Source organism: Pongo abelii, chromosome 15, assembly GCF_028885655.2.
Source record: "Pongo abelii isolate AG06213 chromosome 15, NHGRI_mPonAbe1-v2.0_pri, whole genome shotgun sequence".
NCBI lineage: Eukaryota > Metazoa > Chordata > Mammalia > Primates > Hominidae > Pongo > Pongo abelii.
Window position 1 is genome coordinate 96,001,581 of NC_072000.2, and position 21,202 is coordinate 96,022,782.

Sequence of the window (21,202 nt, forward strand, 5' to 3'; positions counted from 1 at the left end):
CTCTATTTGACCAAGAAAATTATTCAAAAAAGTAGGTCCAAAAATTTAGATTCTATTGGCCAGGTGCAGTGGCTCACACTTGTAACCTCAGCAGTTTGGGAAGCTGAGGTGGGTGAATCCCTTGAGCTCAGGGGTTTGAGACCAGCCTGGGCAACATGGTGAAACCCCATCTCTACAAAAAAATACAAAACTTAGCCGGGCATGGTGGTGTGTGCCTGCAGTCCCAGCTATTCTGGAGGCTGGGGCCAGAGCATTGCTTGAGCCTGGGAGGTTGAGGCTGCAGTGAGCTGTCATCGCACTACTGCACTCCAGCCTGGATGACAGAGCAAGACCCTATCTCAAAAAATTTAAAAAGTAGATTCTAGAAACCAATATGCCATCTAAATAAATGCAAATCACTACCCAGAGTGTATCACTTTTCCATAGTGTATATTGCTGAACTTCTTGCTGTAGATCGTTTCCTGGGGTTCGTTCTCAGGTACATATGCAAAAAAGATAATTTCATCTAAGGAGGTGTGCTGTGGGGCAAGCGCAGTCTCAAAGCCCATATCTGGAGGCTGGAAACAGAGAAAAGAAAATATTATATTTAAACTACTTTATACTTCAATTATGACAAAATTCAAGTCACAGATTTATTTCCAGTTCACATTAAAACAATACTGGTTTACTTATCAATTGGAGAAATACGTCAACATGTTCTGTTGGAACATCCATGTGTGTGCAAGGGAAGATGTATTTTCCTGTTAAGGAGGAATGGAAGTTCTGATAACTAAGATGTGGTATAAGATTCCTATGCCCTTCGTGGATGGTTGGAGTGAAAGGGTACATGGAAATTTGACTCACATTGTGGGTGTGTGAGGAGCCTGGAGATGCAGATTTTAGAACTGGGTTCTTATTTGAAGTTTTATTTAGGAAAGGGCCCGTGAAATCCCTGTCCTCACTTGCTGCTCCTGATCTCGTGCTAGAGACTCTGGACAGCTGCTGTCTGAGTCTCCCAACTGGCAGCATAAGCTGCTCTCCTTTCCTGACTCACAGACCTCCCCTTGCAGTCTACCCAGGCACTTCTGGCCTAGATTTCTGATTTATAAGTCTTTCTTTTCAACACACCTTTCTCTAATCCTGACCCTGTCCTGCTTGGGGAACTTTTAGGGGAGAGAAGAGAGGTAGGGACCATCCCCAAAGGGGCTGCTGGAGTTGACTTTGTTGCTATGAGACAAGGTGTGGGTAGTAGATCGTGCAGACTGGTTGGGGACACATCCCTCCCATAGTGCCTCCAAGACTCATCTTCTGTCATGCTTTTTTTCCTAGTTACTGAATTTTGGGAATGCACTGAGGAGAAATGGGAAATAGATGCCAGGAAAATAAACGTGGGACTGAGCCAAATGGCTTGAGGACTCTTGAAAATCACTGAAATGGCTAAACATCTTTAGAATTCTGTATGACACAGTAGCCTGGGAGTGGCAAGTGTATCCTAGGGAAAGTGTAGGCAAGTCCAGTGAAAGGCAGCAGGTGGCTAAGAGCACAGGCCCCGGAGCCAGTTGCCTGGGATAGATGTCTAATCCCAATAACTCACCAGCCTTTCTGTGCCTCACTTTCTTCATAAGTGAAATAGGAATAAATAGTTGTTATAAAGATTGAGAGCTCCAACGCTGTAATAAGAGCCAGCGATTATTTTTATCCAGAGAGAACGCATGCATAGTTTGTGGAGAGGAAAGTGATATTGCTGAGTATGGCTTCGTCAAACTTGTCCTAAGTATACAAATACCTGTAGGGTTTTTTTTTTCTTTTAATAATTTCAACTTTCACGTAAGGGAACTAAGACACTTTCTACAAATTGTGAAGTTGGTGAAAAATGGAGGTAAATGCTTTTTTTTGGTTAGTTCTACCCTCCTGCTCACATCATTCGCTTTGTATAAATGTGGAATTCACACCCCAGACTTGGGCAAAGACACAGGGAGTCACATGTGGCATCTTAACTCTCCCATGGAAGTTCCTGCCCTCATTCTCTATGCATGTCTCAGAGAGGGGAAGCTAAACACCATCCTCTCAACTGCAGTTTTGGCCTGGTAATTGGAATGATCTTTTAAAACCAGATTCATCTTTTGTTCCATTTCCTTTAAGTCAAAGGGCAGGTTTTACTAACCCCAGTCAAAAATGTTTGATAATTTGCTGATAGTTTGAGAGTGTCCAGTTTTATAACTGGTGCCCAAGGATGAGCTACATTCACAAGTAGCAATATTATACATTAAACTATTATAAAAACCTGTATCAAGTGTCATCTGTAAAGAAGATAACTCCTTTTTATGTTGTCACTAGAAAAAGAAGAAACCAGGGAGAAGGGCTAATAGGAAAGAAGAAAGGTAGACCACAGCTCATGTTCCTTTTTTTTTTTTTTGAGTCAGGGTCTTGCTCTGTTGCCCAAACTGGAGTTCAGTGGCACGATCACAGCTCACTTCAGCGGCACGATCGCAGTTCACTTCAGCCTCAACTTCCCAGGTTCAAGTGATCTTCCTGCCTCAGCCTCCCAAGAAGCTGGAACTACAGACGAAGGCCACCACACCAGGCTAATTTTTAAATTCTTTTGTAGAGATGGGGTTTCACCTTTTTGCCCAGGCTAGTCTCCAACTCCTGGGCTGAAGCGATCAACCCACCTCAGCCTCCCACAATGCTAGGATTACAGGCATGAGCCACGGCGCCTGGCCTCACAACCCATGTTTCTTCAGGGCCAACCTTAAGAGGTAGAGAATCAACCCTACCTTGGCCTGGGTTGGGAGTAATGGTTCTAGCTTAGAAGTAATGGTTCTAGCTTAGAATGTTTAGTGGTGTTCTGTTGTGAAGATATTTGCATGAAGATATTCCAGGTGGAACTGAAGCTATATAACTCCATATGGGACTTGGAAGAAGATTTGGTGACGTTTGTGGCACATGGAGGTTCTTCCTTTAGTTAAATAGAGCAAACTGCATTAATGAGTTTGTCCCAAGGAAAATACTTTCCCATTTTCCCATTATTCTGTGTATTGAATGTGGCATCTATTCTTAAAATAAGGCAAACTGTTTCAATGCATTATATACTGACCTGTCCAAAAAGATTTCTAGAATTTCCAAAGGTTGTGGGTGGTCCACTAGCTTCAAAGCGACCCAGAGTCAGCTTATGTAGGAATCCCAAGTGATCATAGTATAATGTGAAAATTCTCTCAGTAACACTTCCAACTGCACTGTATCTTCCCATTCCTATTAGGAAATACAGAGATACAGGGAAGTGTCTTGATACTGATATAATAGAAGTCGAAAAACGTTAATATCATACCTTGTAAAGACACCTTCATTTAAACTAAGAGGTGGAAGTAGGGCCCTGAGACTCCTGAATTAGGAAAATGCATGTTAGTTTTTGTTAAGTCCCTGGGAAGTCTTTTCCAGACTCCATGTCACTACAGAATCTGTTCACTGAAGTAGGGGAAGAAACAAACAGAGGGGATGTTTAATTAAGAGATCTAGAGGAAAAGAGGTTAAGTCTCTCTAGTAGTGGTTTCTCTTCCTATTACCAGCAAATCAGATTCCTGAAGAGGTAAAAGGCAGTGAGAAAACAACCCTTAGGAAGGCAAGAGGAATCATCAGTAGACATTGGTCATTAAGTTATACTAGGATTAATATGTTGAACCAAACTGGGCGTCCTGTGGTTCTCTCATCCTTAGAGCACCATGTTGAGAGGCACTGTCAGTAATCAGATGGTGCCGCAGCACTCACTTAGCCAAACAGACATTTGGTCCTGAGACAGGGTCCCCTCCCTTGGAAGGAGCTAGAGTGAAAGATCATGGATCAGGATGAAAAAGGCTAATTTCTGCACACTGCATCCCACCCAAACCCACCCAGTTAGCTCAGGCTCTCCTAGCTCATTCTACACATTGGAGTATCCAGGACTCAGTTTTTAGATTTCTTCTCTCACTATCTTTGGAGATCTCATTCAGTTTTAGGATTTTAAATCCATCTTTAGATGGATAATTCCCAAATTTAAGTCTACCGTCTAGTGCTCTTCCCCGAAGTCTAGGCTTATGTAGCAAACTGCCTTCCAACAGCTTCATTCGATGTTGGTTAGGCCTCTCAAAGTGAACTCATTCCAGACTGAGCTCCTGATCCTCACGCAAACCTCCTCCAGCCCCAGCCTTCCTCACCTTCATTAATGGCAGCTGCATTATTGCTGTTGCTTAGCCCAAAAACCTCAATGTCATTCTTAATTCCTCTGTCTCTCATACCCTGTATTGAATCCATCAGAAATCCTATTGACTCTAGCCTCATAAGATATGTAGACTCCATCCACTTCTCACCTCTGTCACCACTATCACCCTGTACAAGCCACTGTCATCTCTCTTGTGCCTCCAAATTGGTCTCCGTGATTCTGCCTATAGCTCCCTTCAGTCTATTCTCAAAAGCATCCAAAATAACACTTTCAAAATGTTAAGTCACTTCATCCACTCCCCTCATCAAAACTCTCCATGGCTTCAACCTCTTTCTCAGTAAGAGTCAAAGTCCTTGCAATGCCCTCCAAGGGCCACCGTGGTCTGAATTCCAGTCCTGCTCTGACCTTATCTCCTATGACTTTCTGCTATGCTTACTCTGCTTCAGCTACACGAGCCTGAGGTTGTCTATTTCCACAATTAGATAATCTGTTACAGGAATAGCTGGGCTCCTTCCTCTCCAATCTCACACTTTTAATATATTGTTCTTGCCTGTCTAGACCAATTCAGCCCTCCAATACAATGATGAATAGAGGTAGTGGTAGATGACATAGCAAAAGCTTTTGGTGTGTTATTAGAAAATCTGATTGGATATTTGCTATAGCTTCTTTCCCCCCTAGATACTCTTAATCAAGAAGTTACATTCTATTCATGCTTTAATAAATGTTTGTTTAAAAAATCATGAATGGCTGGGAGCAGTGGCTCAGGACTGCAGTCCCAACTCTTTGGGATGCTGAGGCGGGCAGGTCACCTAAGGTCAGGAGGTGGACACCAGCCTGGCCAACATGATGAAACCTCATCTCTACTAAAAATACAAAAATTAGCTGGGTGTGGTGGTGGGCACCTGTAATCCCAGACAATGCAAATCAGGGCTGCAAATCTTACAGAGGCCTTCCAATGGCCATAACCTCTCAGACAGGTTTTTTCTCTCTCTTTCTTTTCCTACTCACTTAACAAGACGACTTTGTTGTATTCCTTGGAGATATGTGTGAGTGTGTATGGATTTACCTCTGATTAATCTTTATCCTAAGGGAAGAGCCCTTAGGGGTTCCAGTGTATGGTGGGGCACACCATCTATATTCTCACTACCTGGGTAGACTCAGGGCCATAACTCTTCATTAGTCCACCAAATTCAAAGTCTAAGTTTGCAGGAATTTGTAAATCTCTTCAGGTCAAAAGGACTTTGGTACTGTGTGTCCTCTTTACCTCTCCAAGTATATTAGCCTGTTTTCATGCTGCTAATAAAGACATACCCGAGACTGGGTAATTTATAAAGGAAAGATTTAATTGACTCACAGTTCCACATGGCTGGGGGAGGCCTTACAATCATGGCTGAAAGCAAATGAGGAGCAAAGTCACATTTTACATGGTAGCAGGCAAGAGAGCTTAGGCAGGGGAACTCCTTTTATAAAACCATCAGATCTTGTGAGACTTATTCACTATCACCAGAACAGCATGGGAAAGGCCTGCCCCCATGATTAAATTACCTCCCACCAGGTACCTCCCACAACACGTGGGGATTATGGGAGCTACAATTCAAGGTGAGATTTAGTTGGGGACACAGACAAACCATATCACCAAGGTTTTGTTTTCCCTTAGAGTTTGGCCTGGTTGTTTCTATTAGCTTTTCAGGTTATCAATTTTAAAAATAATTTATCTAAGTATTTTGTTAAATTATCCTCAGCAGCAAACTGATGCCACAATTGGAAATGGAAGTCCGTTGGATGCTGTGTTCTACGGATGATGTTCATCGTATCATTACTCATCCAGTTGCCCTATGTGTAACTCTTGACTATACCCACTTCCTCCTATTTCACAGCCAATCCTTCACGAACTCCCACTGGTTTCATTCATAATTTGCCACTGTTTTCTTCATACTTGTGGCCACTTTTCTAATCCAGACCCTCATCATCACACTTCAGCTTTTAAAATAGCCTCTTATCAACATATCACTTGGCCAAAAATCTTATATTTTCCAGTATATTCCCCTATATGATCTTTCTAAAATACAAATATGATTATGTTAATAATCTTTTAATGGCATGATGAAATTCTTTAGCTTGGCTCAAATGGAAAACTGGGTTCAGTTTACCTTCCTGGTCTCATCATCAATGAGTCATCCCTAGGAAATTTAGCTATAGTATACTACATGTGCCCTATATTTCAACACAACATCTTAATTCCTCTACATGGAATGTTCCCTTATAGTCTTAGCTTGATCTTCATGTATTAAAGATTTAAAACTGTCAATTTCAAATGTATTCTACTTTGGCACTTCAGTTGATTTCTTCTCATGTTCCTTATAGTTCATTTTTGTATATTTACATATCTTGTATTCTTTTAGAGCATTGACTCAATATGATATATTTTTACTATTTATATTTTATCACAGAAAGAACTTTGTTTATTGAATACTTTCAGCCTAAAATTCCTGCTCTGTGTGAATATGAACATTACTGCCTCTGCTTTCTCTCCCAGTGTGTTTGGCATACTTGTTCAAATCTTTATTTATATTTTTTTTCTCTCCACTTTAGCTTTAAGTTTTTCACTCCTGGCAATATATTTCAAGATTTTAAAATCCAAAATAAGACTCTGTCTTTAATGGAGAAATGTAGATTACCTCGGATATCTGCTTATTCCCTCATCTGCTTCAGGGCCGCTCACCCAGACCACAATACATGCTACACCACACAACGCAACACATGCCTCACCTGGCACTTCCTATTCACCTATCTTGCTTTTTTTTTTTTTTTTTCCTGTGTAGCATTTATCTTACAGCCTATTTTGGTTTATTTGTTAATTATCAGTCTCTTCTGACAAGTGTGTAAGTTCCACAGGAAAAGAGACTGCTATACCCTTAGTGATTGGAACAGTACCTGGCATATACGAGGTACTCAATAAATGCTGCTGAATAAATGAATCCATAACATTTATGGTGATAACTGTAGACCAGCTCTACTTTTGGTTATTCTATTTTATGCTTTGTACATTTTCTGCTATGTCTTCTTTTCTTTTTCATGTCTATTTTTACGGGTTATTCTGTTTCCTTTGCTTTAATACATATACACAAACTTAAATGTATACGTGTGTGTGTGTGTATGTGTGTGTGTGTGTGTGTGTGTGTATGTGTGTGTGTGTGTGTGTGGAGATTGTTGCCCCGGCTGGTCTTGAACTCCTGTGCTCAAGTGATGCTCCCGCCTTGGCCTCCCAAAGTTCTGGAATTACAAGCATGAGCCACCACATCTAGCCTTCTTTTGCTTTTTAAGACTTGTATTGTACATACTTTTTTTTTTTTTTTTTGAGACAGAGTCTTGCCTGTCACCCAGGCTGGAGTGCAGTGGCACAAACTTGGCTCACTGTAACCTCCACCTCCCGGGTTCAAGTGATTCTCCTGCCTCAGCCTCCCAAGTAGCTGGGATTACAGACGCCCGCCAGCATGCACATTTTTAAAAATTCCATGAATGATCACAATAAAGGATTCCAAAAAAATTCCTCACTCCATGTAAAGTTATACTCAGATAAAGAGATAGTATTTTGGATTGCCTTTTAGGGATGGCAAAACCTTGGCTTTTTGGTTTTAACTTTTTGTTATTCCTCTTGTCTTTTAAATTCTTGATTATTTTATCATGTGGTTCTGAGAGACTCTCACTGTGTTTTTATTTTTTGTGTCAATAATATTTATAATTATTTCCTCTGAATCACACGTAGTCAGGCTTTTTCTCATGCTCCTGTGAGCTTTTCAGTAGCAAAACTTTGCTGTTGTAATTGCTAAGGTTCAATATGCCATATTTTGTGGATAAATATGGCAAGAAATGCATGTTTCACATGTTAACAGCTTGGGAATTGAGACACGTCTTATAACTGATGTGTGTTACAATCATTGTCAGCCAGAGGGCACTCAAACCATAGTGGTCAATTGCCTACCCATGCATGTACTTTGTCTCAGTTATTTATAACTGTATAAATATGTATAAATCAGTTATTTATAACTTTTATAAAGTGTCATCACTTTAACTGAGCTTCCTAGATCATTGGTGCAATACATGTTGAGTTTTATTGCTGCTTAAAATGCTTTCAAACAAAGTTATTGTGTGTGCAGAGAAGAAAATAAAGCAATAGGACATATGTTTATCAGTAAAACCAGTGTCACGGAAGGAATCACCATAATTTGTTGTAGAAGAATTCTATGTTTTTCTTTTAGAAAATGAATATGAATATGAATAATGAGTTGAGTTGGTTCCAAATTCTTTGATGAAACTAATTTTTTTGGAGGTTCTATATTACAATACGCAACAGGCATTGTTGCAGCAGAAGAATCCAAGGCTGGCTTGATTTTTGTTTCTTTAAAATTGATTTACATTTCCCATTTCGAAGAGTGTTTCTGCTTTTAGTATTGGTTTGTTTTGCTTTTAGTTCAAAAAATTAATGTCATTATTGATTTTGGTTTCCTTTGTTCTTTCTGTTTTTTGTATTTATCCATCCATCCATCCATCCATCCACCCACCCATTTCTATCAGAGGGCTATACTATGCCAGAAACTGTAGATAAAAGAGAGAAACATACAGCCACAATTTTTGTTCATCACTAGAAATTCCTACAATTTTGCAGTTCCTGAATCTTTAGCATCTATATTTATTATTTTAGATTTTCTCCACTTATTTGTTCATTTTACATCTGGGTATGTTTCTATAGTTCATATTTATAATTTTTAATATTCTATAATTTTTATTGACAATTTAGTTTTCTTAGATGTTATTTTTACTGTTTCCAACATTATCTTGCTAGGTCTATTTTGGTTTTTATTTCACAATATGTGCTGTTTATTCTCTATTTGGCCATTCCTCCAGATCCACTCTCAGACTTGCTCCTTCCTGTTTGGTGCAATGGAAGTCTGATTCCTGTGAATTGCAATCTTTGTGCTGTTTCCAGTTGACTCCTGATTGGGCTTGGCAAATGAAGTGCAGCAGCAGGAGTTAAGAAAGGAGAAGGAGACAGAAGTCAAGGTAGTTTTCATCCTCTTTCTTCTTGCTTTGGTGGTGTGGTTCTGTGATGGCTGCGAGCTTCCTAGATTACACCTCTTAAAGGGTGGTCCCTACTCCATTCCAGCTTTGACTGGGCTTTAGTAATGCCATCTATATCTTATCCCCCCTCTAAGCAAAGAGACTGTAACATCTTTCTTCCATTGCTAGTCTCTGGATATTTTACTACCACTGTTGCTCGCTTTAACCATGTCCGCCCTCTGCAAATAGTCCCCCTGTAAAGCTTCTTCAGGTAAAACACCTGAGAGGAATTATGTTTCCTGCATGGTCCAACACTGATAAAGTGTTTTTACCTACAGTGTCCCTAGGGCATAGAATATAGTGGTGAGATTCTGGGACTGAGTTGCTTACATACTTCATGAGTGAACAGATGACCACTTATGCCTGGCAAACCATAGCAAGCAAGGGCTTCACAACTACTCAAATTATCTCTGTGGTGAGTGTGGGATGCAGTGTCTGTGGAGGGCAAGACTTGAGGTGGTCCAGTGGAGTAGCTGCAGTTGATTACAATGACAACCATGGTTTTTACAAAGATTGTGGGGTGGCATGACTTCTATGGCTATATTGGAGAGCTTACAAAAGCAGAAAGAAAAGCTTAGGATGAATATTCAATTCAAGGCCAGAGTAGAGGCTCTGGTAGTCATACAGGGAAAAAAATGAACCTCACTTCATGACATATACAAAATTAGAGATTTTACTTTGATCTGTATATGAAATCTGAAACAACCAATTTCCAGAAAACAGGAGAATATCTTCATAGCTTTGGGATAGGCAAAGAATTCTTAAATAGAATACAAGAAGTAAAAAGTGCTAACCATAAAAGGAAAGATTGATCAATTGAGCTTTCAAAAATTAATAATTTTTGTTCAAAAGATACCATGAAGAAGGTAAATAAGACAAGCCACTAATTACAAGAAGATATTTCCAAGTTATATTTCTAACAAAAAATCATATCCATAATACATTAAAATCTCATAGAAATCAGTAAGAAAATTAACTCAAATCAAAACTTCATTCAAAAAAGACTTGAAAAGAATTTGCAAAAAAGGATATAAAAATGAACACATGAAAATATACTTAACATTATTACTCATGCAAACTAAATCTTCAGTGAAATACCATTAGGCTGGGCACAGTGGCTCATGCCTGTAATCCCAACATTTTGGGAGGCCTACATGGGCAGATCACTTGAGGACAGGAGTTTGAGACCAGCCTGGCCAACATGGTGAAACCCTGTCTCTACTAAAAATACAAAAAAAAAAAAAATTTGCTGGGCATGGTGGTGGGTACCTGTAATCCCAGCTACTTGGGAGGCTGAGGCAGGAGAATCCCTTGAACCCGGGAGGTGGAGGTTGCAGTGAGCTGAGATCATGCCACTGCACCCCAGTCTGGGCAACAGAGCAAGACTCTGTCTCAAAAAAAAAAAAAAGAAATGCGGCAAGAGGCAAGAGAGAGCTTTCTGGAATACTGGAAATGTTCAACATTGTGCTCCTAACAATATTCACAATTACTTTCATTTATTTCACAATCATATGAAGCCTGATCACCAGAATCTTAGGTTGACACAGCTGCTGTCTCAACACATGATTCAGACATACAAACCACAAAGATTAATCTTGATACTGACATAAGTTAAACAAAAGCTTTATTGACAGAATAGAGAATAAATAAACTGAGTGGGGAAGATCTGGAGAAATAGAATCAGGATTTTGTGGTCTGTCCTTATTCTCAAACAACGAAGGACCAATAGAGGAGATTGTATAACTGTAAAACTGCTTTTGCTGGTGAACATCAAGGACAAAATATTGAGGCCTACAAAACCATGCTTTTTGAAGTTATATCAGAAACCTTCAGAAAATTTGTCATTTAAAATCATATCAGAGACTGAAGATCAGAAGAAACTGGAGATCAGAATAAATTTTAAACTATACAATAAAAAATGCTGTGTGTTAAAAACAACAAACAAAAAAACACAGCCTCTGTCTTGTCTTGGTGACAGTGTTTTTCTAATTTCTGTTAGATCTAATAAGATATCTCCAAGTCTACCTCAATCTCAAAACTTACCCAATAATCTATAACAGTTCATTGTTGAGGCAATATTGAGAGAAGGAAGGTAAATCAACAAAATCCTGAAGGCTCTCGGTTATACCCTTCTAACAAATAAGAAGGTGTATTGGTCCCTTTTCATGCTGCTGATCAAGACATGCCTGAGACTGGGCAATTTACAAAAGAAAGACATTTAATTAGACTTACAGTACCACACAGCTGGGGAAGATCTCACAATCATGGCAGAGGGCGAAAGGCACTTCTTACATGGTTGCAGCAAGAGAGAAATGAGGAGGAAGCGAAAGTGGAAACCCCTTATAAACCCGTAAGATCTTGTGAGACTTATTCACTATCATGAGAATAGCACAGGAAAAACCAGCCCCCATGATTCGATTACCTCCCCCTGGGTCCCTCCCACATGTGGGAATTCTGGGAGATACAACTCAAGTTGAGATTTGGGTTGGGACACAGCCAAACCATATAAGAAGGTGACAGTGGATGAGAAGATCTCAAAAGGAAAAGTAAACGGAAAAATCAAGCCCTTATGAGTGAAGCCAGGTTTACCACTTTCCAAGGCACTTTACTGAGTTGAGAAAATGGGTCCAAGTCCTATCTAAATGAGGTGAAGCAGATGGGTCTCAAGAATAATTCACCTACATTATGTTAGAGCAAATAGAAGATTTGACCAGTGCTGCACCTTTAATGATGAACTTGATGGAAACAGGAAGAGTGGGAAGTACAGAAGAAGAAGGAAGGAAAAGGGATAAAGAAGGAGGTAGGTGAGTAGAGGAGGGAAGTAGGGAAGATTAGAAAAGGAGGGATTACAGAGAGGAGGCAGAGCAAGATGGCTGAATAGAGCCTCCAATGATTATCCACCCCTGCAGGAACATCAAATTGAACGATCCACACAAGAAAGCACCTTTATAAGAACCAGAAATCCGCTTGGGTACCAGCTTGGCCACAGTGGACAATGCATGAAGTGGGCTCCTGGGGTCTCTGATTCCAGGACTTGGCTCTTGTGTGGCATTTCTAAACCTGCCCTGGGCCAGAGTGGGGCCACTGCCCTGAAAGGAGAAACCCAGGACTGGCAGCGTTCACCAGAAGCTGACTGAAGAGCCCTTGGACCTTGAGTGAATAGTGGCGGTAGCCAGGGGGTAATTGCCGTGGGCTTGGGGTGGTGGTGGCCATGGAGAGAGACTGCTCTGCTTCAGGATAAAGGAGGGAAGAGTAGGAAAGACGTTGTCTTGTAGCTTGGGTGCCAGCTTAGCCACAGTAGAATAGAATACCACATAGACTCTAAGGGTCTCAACTTCCTTGGCTTCCAGATGGCATCTCTGGACCTAGCTGGGGCTGGGGGCAACTCACTGCCCTGAAGGGAAGATCATAACCCTGGCTGGACTAATCACCTGCTGACTATAGAGCTCTTGGGCCTAGAGTGGACGTAGGTAGTAGCCAGGCAGTGGAAACTGTGGGCCTTGGGCAAGACCCAGTGCTGTGCTGGCTCTGGGTTTGACCCAGTGCAGTCCTAGTGGTGGTGGCTACGGAGGTGCTTGCATCACCCCTCCCCTAGCTCCAGGCAGCTTAGCACAGAGAAAGAGACACTATTTGTTTGGTGGAAAGTAAGGTAAGAGAACAAAAGTCTCTTCCTGGTAATACAAGGAGTTCTCCTGGATCTTACACAAGACCACCAAGGCAGTACTTCTACAAGTTGGCAATAGGCAAAGCATTACTGGGCTTGAGGTACCTTCTAATGCAGATTCAGCTGCAGTGAGCAAAGACTTAGATCACAACACTCAAGTCCCTTTGAATACTTGGAAAGCTTTCCCAAGAAAGACAGGTACGAACAAGCCCAGACTGTGAAGACTACAATAAATACCAAACTCTTTAATCTTCAGACACCAATCAATGTCCAGAAGCATCAAGACCATCCAGGAGAACATGACCTCACCAAAGGAACAAAATAAGGCACCAGAGACCGATCTTGGAGAGACAGGGATATGTGAACTTTCAGACAGAGAATTCAAAATAGCTGTTGTGAGAAAACTCAAGGAAATTCAAGATAATACAGAGAATGAATCCAGAATCCTGTCAGATAAATTTAACAAAGAGATTGAAACAATTAAAAAGAATCAAGCAGAATTCTGGAGCTGAAAAATGCAATTGACATACTGAAGAATTATCAGTCTCTTAATAGCAGAATTGATAAATCAGAATAAAGAATTAGTGAGCTTGAAGACAGCCCACTTAAAAATACACAATTAGAGTAGACGAAAGAAAAAAGAATAAAAAGGAATGAAGCATGCTTGTAAAATCTAGGAAATAGCCTCAAAAGGACAAATCTAAGAGTTATTGGCCTTAAAGAGGAGGTAGAGAAAGAGATAGGGATTGAACATTTATTCAAAGGAGTAATAACAGAGAACTTCCCAAACTTAGAGAAAGATATCAATATTCAAGTACAAGAAGGTAACAGAACACCAAACAGATTTCAGCCAAAGAAGATGACCTCAAGGCATTTAATAATGAAACTCCCAAAGGTCAAGGATAAGAAAGGATCCTAAAAGCTGCAAGAGAAAAGAAACAATAACATATACAGGAGCCCCAATACATCTGGCACAGACTTTTCAGTGTAAACCTTACAGGCCAGGAGAGAGTGGCATGACATATATTTTTTAAAACTTTTATCCCAGAATGGTATATCGGGCAAAAGTATCCTTCAAACATGAAAAAGAAATACTTTCCGAGATAAAAAAAGAAACTTGAGGGATTTCATCAACACCAGATCTGCTATATAAGAAATGCTAAAGGGAATACTTCAAGCATAAATAAAAAGATATTAATGAGCAATAAGAAATCATCTGAAGGTACAAAACTCACTAGTCACAGTAAGTACACAGAAACACACAGAATATTATAACATGTTAATTATGGTGTGTAAACTACTCATATGTTGACTAGAAAAACTAAAAGACAATGATTAAATATAATAACTATAACAACTTTTCAAGACATGTCAGTTTAAAATAATGGGTTATAAGATATTATGGTAACCTAGAATTTAAAAACATACAACAGATATACAAAAAATAAAAGCAAGAAATTAATAGAAGAATTGATCAAGCAGAATAAAGAATCATTGAGCTTGAAGACAGAAATTAAAACATGCTACCAGAGAAAACTGCCTTCACTAAAAGAAAGATAGGAAGGAAAAAGAGAAGGAAGGGAAGACCACAAAACAACCAGAAAAAAATTAACTAAATGTCAGCAGTAAGTTCTTACTTATCAATAACAATATTTAATGTAAATGGACTAAACTCTCCAATCAAAAGACACAGAGTGCCTGAATGGATTTTTTTAAAAAAGTTCCAGTGATCTATTGCCTACAAGAAACACACTTCATCTATAAAGACACACATACACTGAAAATAAAGAGATGGAAAAATATATTCCAGGCAAGTGGAAACCAAAAAAGAGCAGAAGTCACTATACTTATATCAGACAAAATAGATTTCAAGATAAAAACTATAGAAAGAGACAAAGAGGGTCATTATATAATGATAAAGGGGTCAATTCAGCAAGAGGATATAAAAATTATAAATATATATACACCCAATGCTGGAGCACTCAGATACAGAAAGCAAATATTATTAGAGCTAAGGAGAGAGATAGATCCCAATACAATAACTGTTGGAGATTTCAACAACCCAAGTTCACCTTTGGACATGATTTTCTGTCTGGACAGGTCATCCAGAAAGAAAATCAAAAAAGAAACATTGGACTTAATCTGCACTGTAGACCAAATGGACCTAACAGATATTTACAGAACATTTCAACCAACGGCTGCAGAATGCATGCTCTTCTCCTCAGCACATAGATCATTCTGAAATAAATAGAACATATGTTAGGCCATCCATATCCATATGCAGAAGATATCCATTGCAGAAGAATGAAACTAGACCTCTTTCTCCACACACAAAAATCAAATCAAAATGGATTAAAGACTTAAATCTAAAAACTATTAAAAAAACTATAAAATGACTAAAAGAAAACTTTGAGAAAACTATCCAGGACATTAACCTAGGCAAAGATTTCTTAAGTAATATCCCACAAACACAGGGAACCAAAGCAAAAACGGACAAATGGAATCACATCAAGTTAAAGAGGTTCTGCACAGCAAAAGAAACAATCAACAAAGTGAAGAGACAATCCACAGAACAGGAGAAAATATTTGCAAACTACCCATCTAACAAGGAATTAATAACTAGAATATATAAAAAGTTCAAACAATAGGAAAAAACTAACAATCTGATTTTAAGATGGGCAAAAATCTGAATAGACATTTCTCAAAAGATGACATACAAATGGCAAACAGGCATATGAAAAGGTGCTCAACATCACTGACCATCAGAGAAATACAAATCAAAACTACAATGAGATAATCATCTCATCCCAGTTAAAATAGCTGTTATCAAAAAGACAGGCAATAATGAATGCTGGTGAGGATGCAGAGAAAAGGGAACCCTTGTACACTGTTGGTGGGAATATAAATTAGTACAATGGAGAGTACATTAGTACTATGAAGAATAGTTTGGAGGTTCCTCAGAAAACTAACAATAGACTAACATAATAACATATGATCCAGCAATCCCACTGCTAGGATATATCCCCCCAAAAAGAGATCAGTATATTGAAGAGATATCTACACTCCCATGTTTATTGTAGTGCTATTCACAACAGTGAAGCTTTGGAAGCAGCCTAAGTGTCCATCAACAGATGAATGAATAAAGAAAATATGGTACATATATGCAATGGAGTACTATTCAGCCATAAAAAAGAATGAGATCCTGTCATTTGCAACAACATGATTGGAACTGGAGGACATTATGTTAAGTGAAATATGCCAGGGACAGAAAGACAGAGTTTGCATGTTCTCACTTATTTGAGGGAACTAAATATTTTAAAAATTGAACTCACAGACATAGAGAGTAGAATAATGGTTACCAGAGGCTGGGAAGGGTAGTGGGGCATTGTGTAGGGGGAGAATGGCGATGGTTAATGGGTACAAAAATATCATTACATAGAATGAATAAGATCTAGTATTTGACAGCACAACAGAGTGACTACAGTCAATAATAATTTATTATACATTTTTAAATAACTGGAAGAATATAATTTGAATGTTTGTAACATAAAGGATAAATTCTTGATGCGATGGATACCCCATTTACCCCGATATGATTATTACACAGTGTATGCCTGTATCAAAATATCTCATGTATCCCATAAATTTATACACCTACTATGTACCCACAAAAATTAAGAATAAAATTTTTTTTTTTTTTTTTGAGACGGAGTCTTGCTCTGTCGCCCAGGTTGGAGTACAGTGGTGCAATCTCGGCTCACTGCAAGCTCTGCCTCCCGGGTTCACACCATTCTCCTGCCTCAGCCTCCCGAGGAGCTGGGACTATAGGCACCCACCACTGCGCCCAGCTAATATTTTGTATTTTTAGTAGAGACGGGGTTTCACCATGTTAGCCAGGATGGTCTCGATCTCCTGACCTCATGATCCGCCCGCCTCGGCCTCCCAAAGTGCTGGGATTACAGGCGTGAGCCACCGCGCCCGGCAAGAATAAAATACTTTTAAAAAAAGGAAAGGAAGAGAAGGAAGAAACTAACAGCTTGTAAAAGATAAAAAGAATCAAGTTGAGACAAAGCACATCCCAAGATAGGAGGTAAATTTACTTCCATATTCTTCCTCAAAAAATCTTCATAAATTAAATTCAACAAAACAAGATCTCAAAGACTCAATAATAGAATGACAAAATAAAATGAAAGTGCAGGTCACAAACATATAGAAATAAATTGAGAATCATGTTCCTTTATCACTCTAGGGTCCTAGGCTGGTTAGCAAAATTCGACTGAGTTGGAAAGGAGTGGGCAACTGTCATTAAGGTCAATCAATATTAACTGTTTTGAGATTTGCTAAAGGGTTCAAAATTACAGCCAGATAGGAAGAATAAATTTTAGTGTTCTATACCACTGGAGGATGGCATAGTTAACACTAATATGTTATATAGTTTAAAATAGTTAGGAGGAGGATATTGAACATTCCCAATATAAAGAAATGATAAATGTTTGAGATGACAGATATGCTAATTACCCTGATCTGATCACTCTACATTATATGTATCAAAATAGTACTTTGTACCCCATGAATATGTAGTCAATATTTGTTAGTTAAGAAATAAAATTATACTTCAAAATTAACTACTTCTTTTGCTATGCAAACACTGATAGGAGCTATATAGACTTGATCAATGAAAGCACAAGATTACCAAATGAAAGAGATGAGAGCAGTGTATCATTCACACAACTCCAGCATTACTGGTTGTGTGTCAGTTGTATCAGTGTAATCAGCAAAAGTAAGCTAACATTACCTACTTCAGCAACGTTGTTCTGAATATTGGATGAGATGATATTTGCAACATGCTGAGCACAATTGTAGCTTGACAAGTGGCAGCTGTTATTATTTGGCTTTTGGGACAGTAAAATATCTCTGAAATGGTAAATGAGAACATAGCATGGTGACCTAGTGTTGCCTTTCTTTAGCACTATCCATAGGATCCTACTTCTGTAGATCCTACAAATCCATCACCCCTAATAGTTTTGAGGTCTTAGGATTAGTTGATTAATATGGCAGGTTTTTCGTATATCTTCTAATCCTGGGTCACATATAATGCTTACACCAGTGAAAGCAAATTTCTTACCTGCCTTTGTCGAGTAAACCTTTCCACGTTGCGAAACAAAAGTAATAGCTGATGTATGAAAACTATGAAAAGTCTTCTTTATGATATCATCATGAAAGTTAGCTATTAATTGAAAGGTGTTGCCGCCATCAACTGAAAGCCATATCTAAAGGAATAAAGAGATAATACCTTACTAAAGGGCTGCCATGCAACAGTTGGCAATTACCTATCAGCCTACATGAGAATAGCCATGTGGCATGATCTTTTCCATATGCCTACATTCATCACACACACACACACACACACACATACTCGTATACAGATTTCTTATTTACTTTGTCTACCTTCTATTTCCATCCTAGAGTGTGTATGAAGGTGTCTGTGGCAGAGTACCAGGTCTACACAATATGCATAGTGATTGTATAAAACAACAAAGTTATTCCTATGATCTCCCAAATAATTCTGTGTTCATAAAAGAATGGAGTGCTGGGTGCATTTGGATCTGGGGGAGGGGTTTACCCTATATTGACATAATACTTCATGCTCTAGGTGTCTGGCAAATATATATGCAGACATATTTTGCATGGAAGAGCCCCTTGTCATTTGCAAGGGATGTGTCCTGGGACCTTTGTAGATCCTCAAATCACTTATCTCACTGTATAGTTAGTTTATTACTATAGCATCTTAGTTTCTCTGTTTCCTCATCTTTAGGTAAAAGTTGTTTGAGGATAAAACAGATCGATTATGTATTATGATTCCCAATTGCTACCGCTTTTAATAGCCTAAGACTCATTCACATGAAGATTTCTGTTGTTTGGATTTTTAAAAAATTAACTTTAATAACAAGTTATACAATAAAATATGTTTTTCTTATATTTCCAACTTTATAAATATGGCTGAAGAGTCTGAGACCACCATCCAAATAATTCTCCTTTTATGCCTCATCTAATATAATCAATCCTAGCCTCCTCTATCCCTTCCCAGAGGTAACCAGTTAATCAGTTGGAAAATTCTAAGCATTTATATTCATATGTATGCCGATACCAATAGAATATGTACAGTACTGATTTCATTTTTATGGTAGGGAGGAGAGAAAGGCTTTTAGACTTGGACAGGAAGTAACTTTGCCCTGGACTGCTTGCTTACTGGGCCTGAATATTACAAACACACACAGGAAACGTACTGAATACACATAGGTGCTTCTGTTACTCAGGATGCAGCACTCTTTGCTGGCATAACACAATCCATGATCTGAAGCATATGGTATGTGGACCTCAATTTTCACTCTTACTTTGGGCCCTGCAAACATTACTGGTGAGCAGGGAGGTAGTTAGGGTGTCTAAGGAAGGGCACTTTGAACAATAGGTTCGAACTTGTATCATACTGTACCTGTTGTTCTATAAGTTACATTTGTCACACAACAATATATCTCAGATCATTTTATGTTAGCTGATGTGGATCAGCACATTCCTCTACACTGTGCTATAATCTCCAACTTATGGAAATAGTCTACTTGAGATAGTCTACTTGAGTCATACTTGAGATAGTCTACCTTTCTACTATACTAACGAACATTTAAAAGTTGTACCCAAATTTTCACTGTTGTGAATAATACTGCAGTGAACATTCATTTATCTGCCTATTTATACTAATGTTACAGCATTATCTTTAAAGAAAATACTGAAAAATTGAGTTGCTGAGTCAGATGCTATGAGATATACATTTAAGACAGGGTCTCACTCTGTCACCCAGGCTGCAGTGCAGTGGCACGATCTTGGCTCACTGCCACCTCTGCCTTCTCAGCTCAAGCGATCTTTTCACCTCAGCCTCCCAAGTAGCTGGGACTACAGGCATATGCCACCATGCCCGGCTAATTTTTGTAGAGATGGGTTTTTGCCATGTTGCCCAGGCTGGTCTCAAACTCCCGGACTCAAGTGATCCTCCTGCCTTGGCCTCCTGAAGTGCTGGTATCACAGGCATGAGCCACTGCATCTAGCCACATTTCTACAATTTTAATAGAGACTACCCAAGTGCTCTTCAGTTTTGCTGAACCAGATTATAGTCCCACCAGTAGTGTATGAGAGTATCTGTTTCCCCAAACCTCACCAATACTTGATATGACCAAAAATTTATTTTTAATTTTTACTCGTGATCAGAATGAAAAATGACATCTCATTGTGTTTTTCCCTAAATATTTTAAATTATTTATCTATACATGGCTCATTTGTATTTTTCCTTATATTATTTAATAATATAATGAACTGTGTGAACTGAAAACCTATGAATCAGCATATTGCTAGTAATTTACATCTTCCTGTTTCTCCCCATTCCTATCCCTCTGTCTTTCCTGTTACATATCCAATATCCTGAATTTTGTGTTTTTTCATTCCCTTGGTATTTAAAATAATTTAAGCACATATGTTTAAATAACATAATGCTTAATTTTACTTATTTTTGCTCCTTGTAAAAAGGGCTATCCATACCATATATTGTCTCCTATAACTTACTTTCCCTCAACATTATCTACTTAAATTCATACATGTTGCATACAGCTCAGTTCATTTGCTTTTTCATTTCCATATAATATTTCATTAGGTGAATAAGATGTAATTTACTTATTCATTTTCCTATTCATAGACATCTGGATTACTTTTAGTAATTTGATGTTATTACTAGCAGTACCCATGACGAACATTTTAAAATGTCTCCGGATATATGTGTTTCCCTTGCTGAAAAGTGAAATTGGTGGGACATAGGATATGCAAATATTCACATTTACAAGATAATAATAACAATGGCAAATTGCTTTCCAGAATAGTTGTAATAATTTACTCTCCCAGCAGCAATGTATAAGAAATCGTGTTGACCTACACTTTCTTCAACATTTTGTATCGTCAGAATTTATTTTGCCAGTTAAGTAGCTGAAAATGATATCGTCGTTCATTCCTGATTTGTATTTCCCTGATTGCTTGTGAACTCCATCATCTCTTCACATATTCATTCCACTTGTTTCCTTTTCTGTGATATGCTTATTTGTGTGTTTTCTCCTTTTTGCTATTAGGTTGTCTTTTTCATATTGCTTTGCAGAAATTCTTTATATATTCTTACTTCTATAATTCTTTCTTAGTTAAATGTGTTGCAG

At 38.6% G+C, this 21,202-nt stretch overlaps 1 protein-coding gene across 1 annotated transcript in view; it reads right to left on the minus strand.

The window, feature by feature from the left end:
* CATSPERB (cation channel sperm associated auxiliary subunit beta) overlaps window positions 1-21,202 on the minus strand; it is a 156,898-nt gene that overhangs the window by 60,721 nt on the left and 74,975 nt on the right. The window contains exons 15-17 of the mRNA XM_024231934.3: window positions 18,082-18,226; window positions 3,077-3,231; window positions 403-557 (exon numbers count right to left, since the gene is read on the minus strand). Of these exons, the coding sequence (XP_024087702.3) occupies window positions 403-557; window positions 3,077-3,231; window positions 18,082-18,226 (455 nt within the window). The remainder of the gene's footprint in view (window positions 1-402; window positions 558-3,076; window positions 3,232-18,081; window positions 18,227-21,202) is intronic.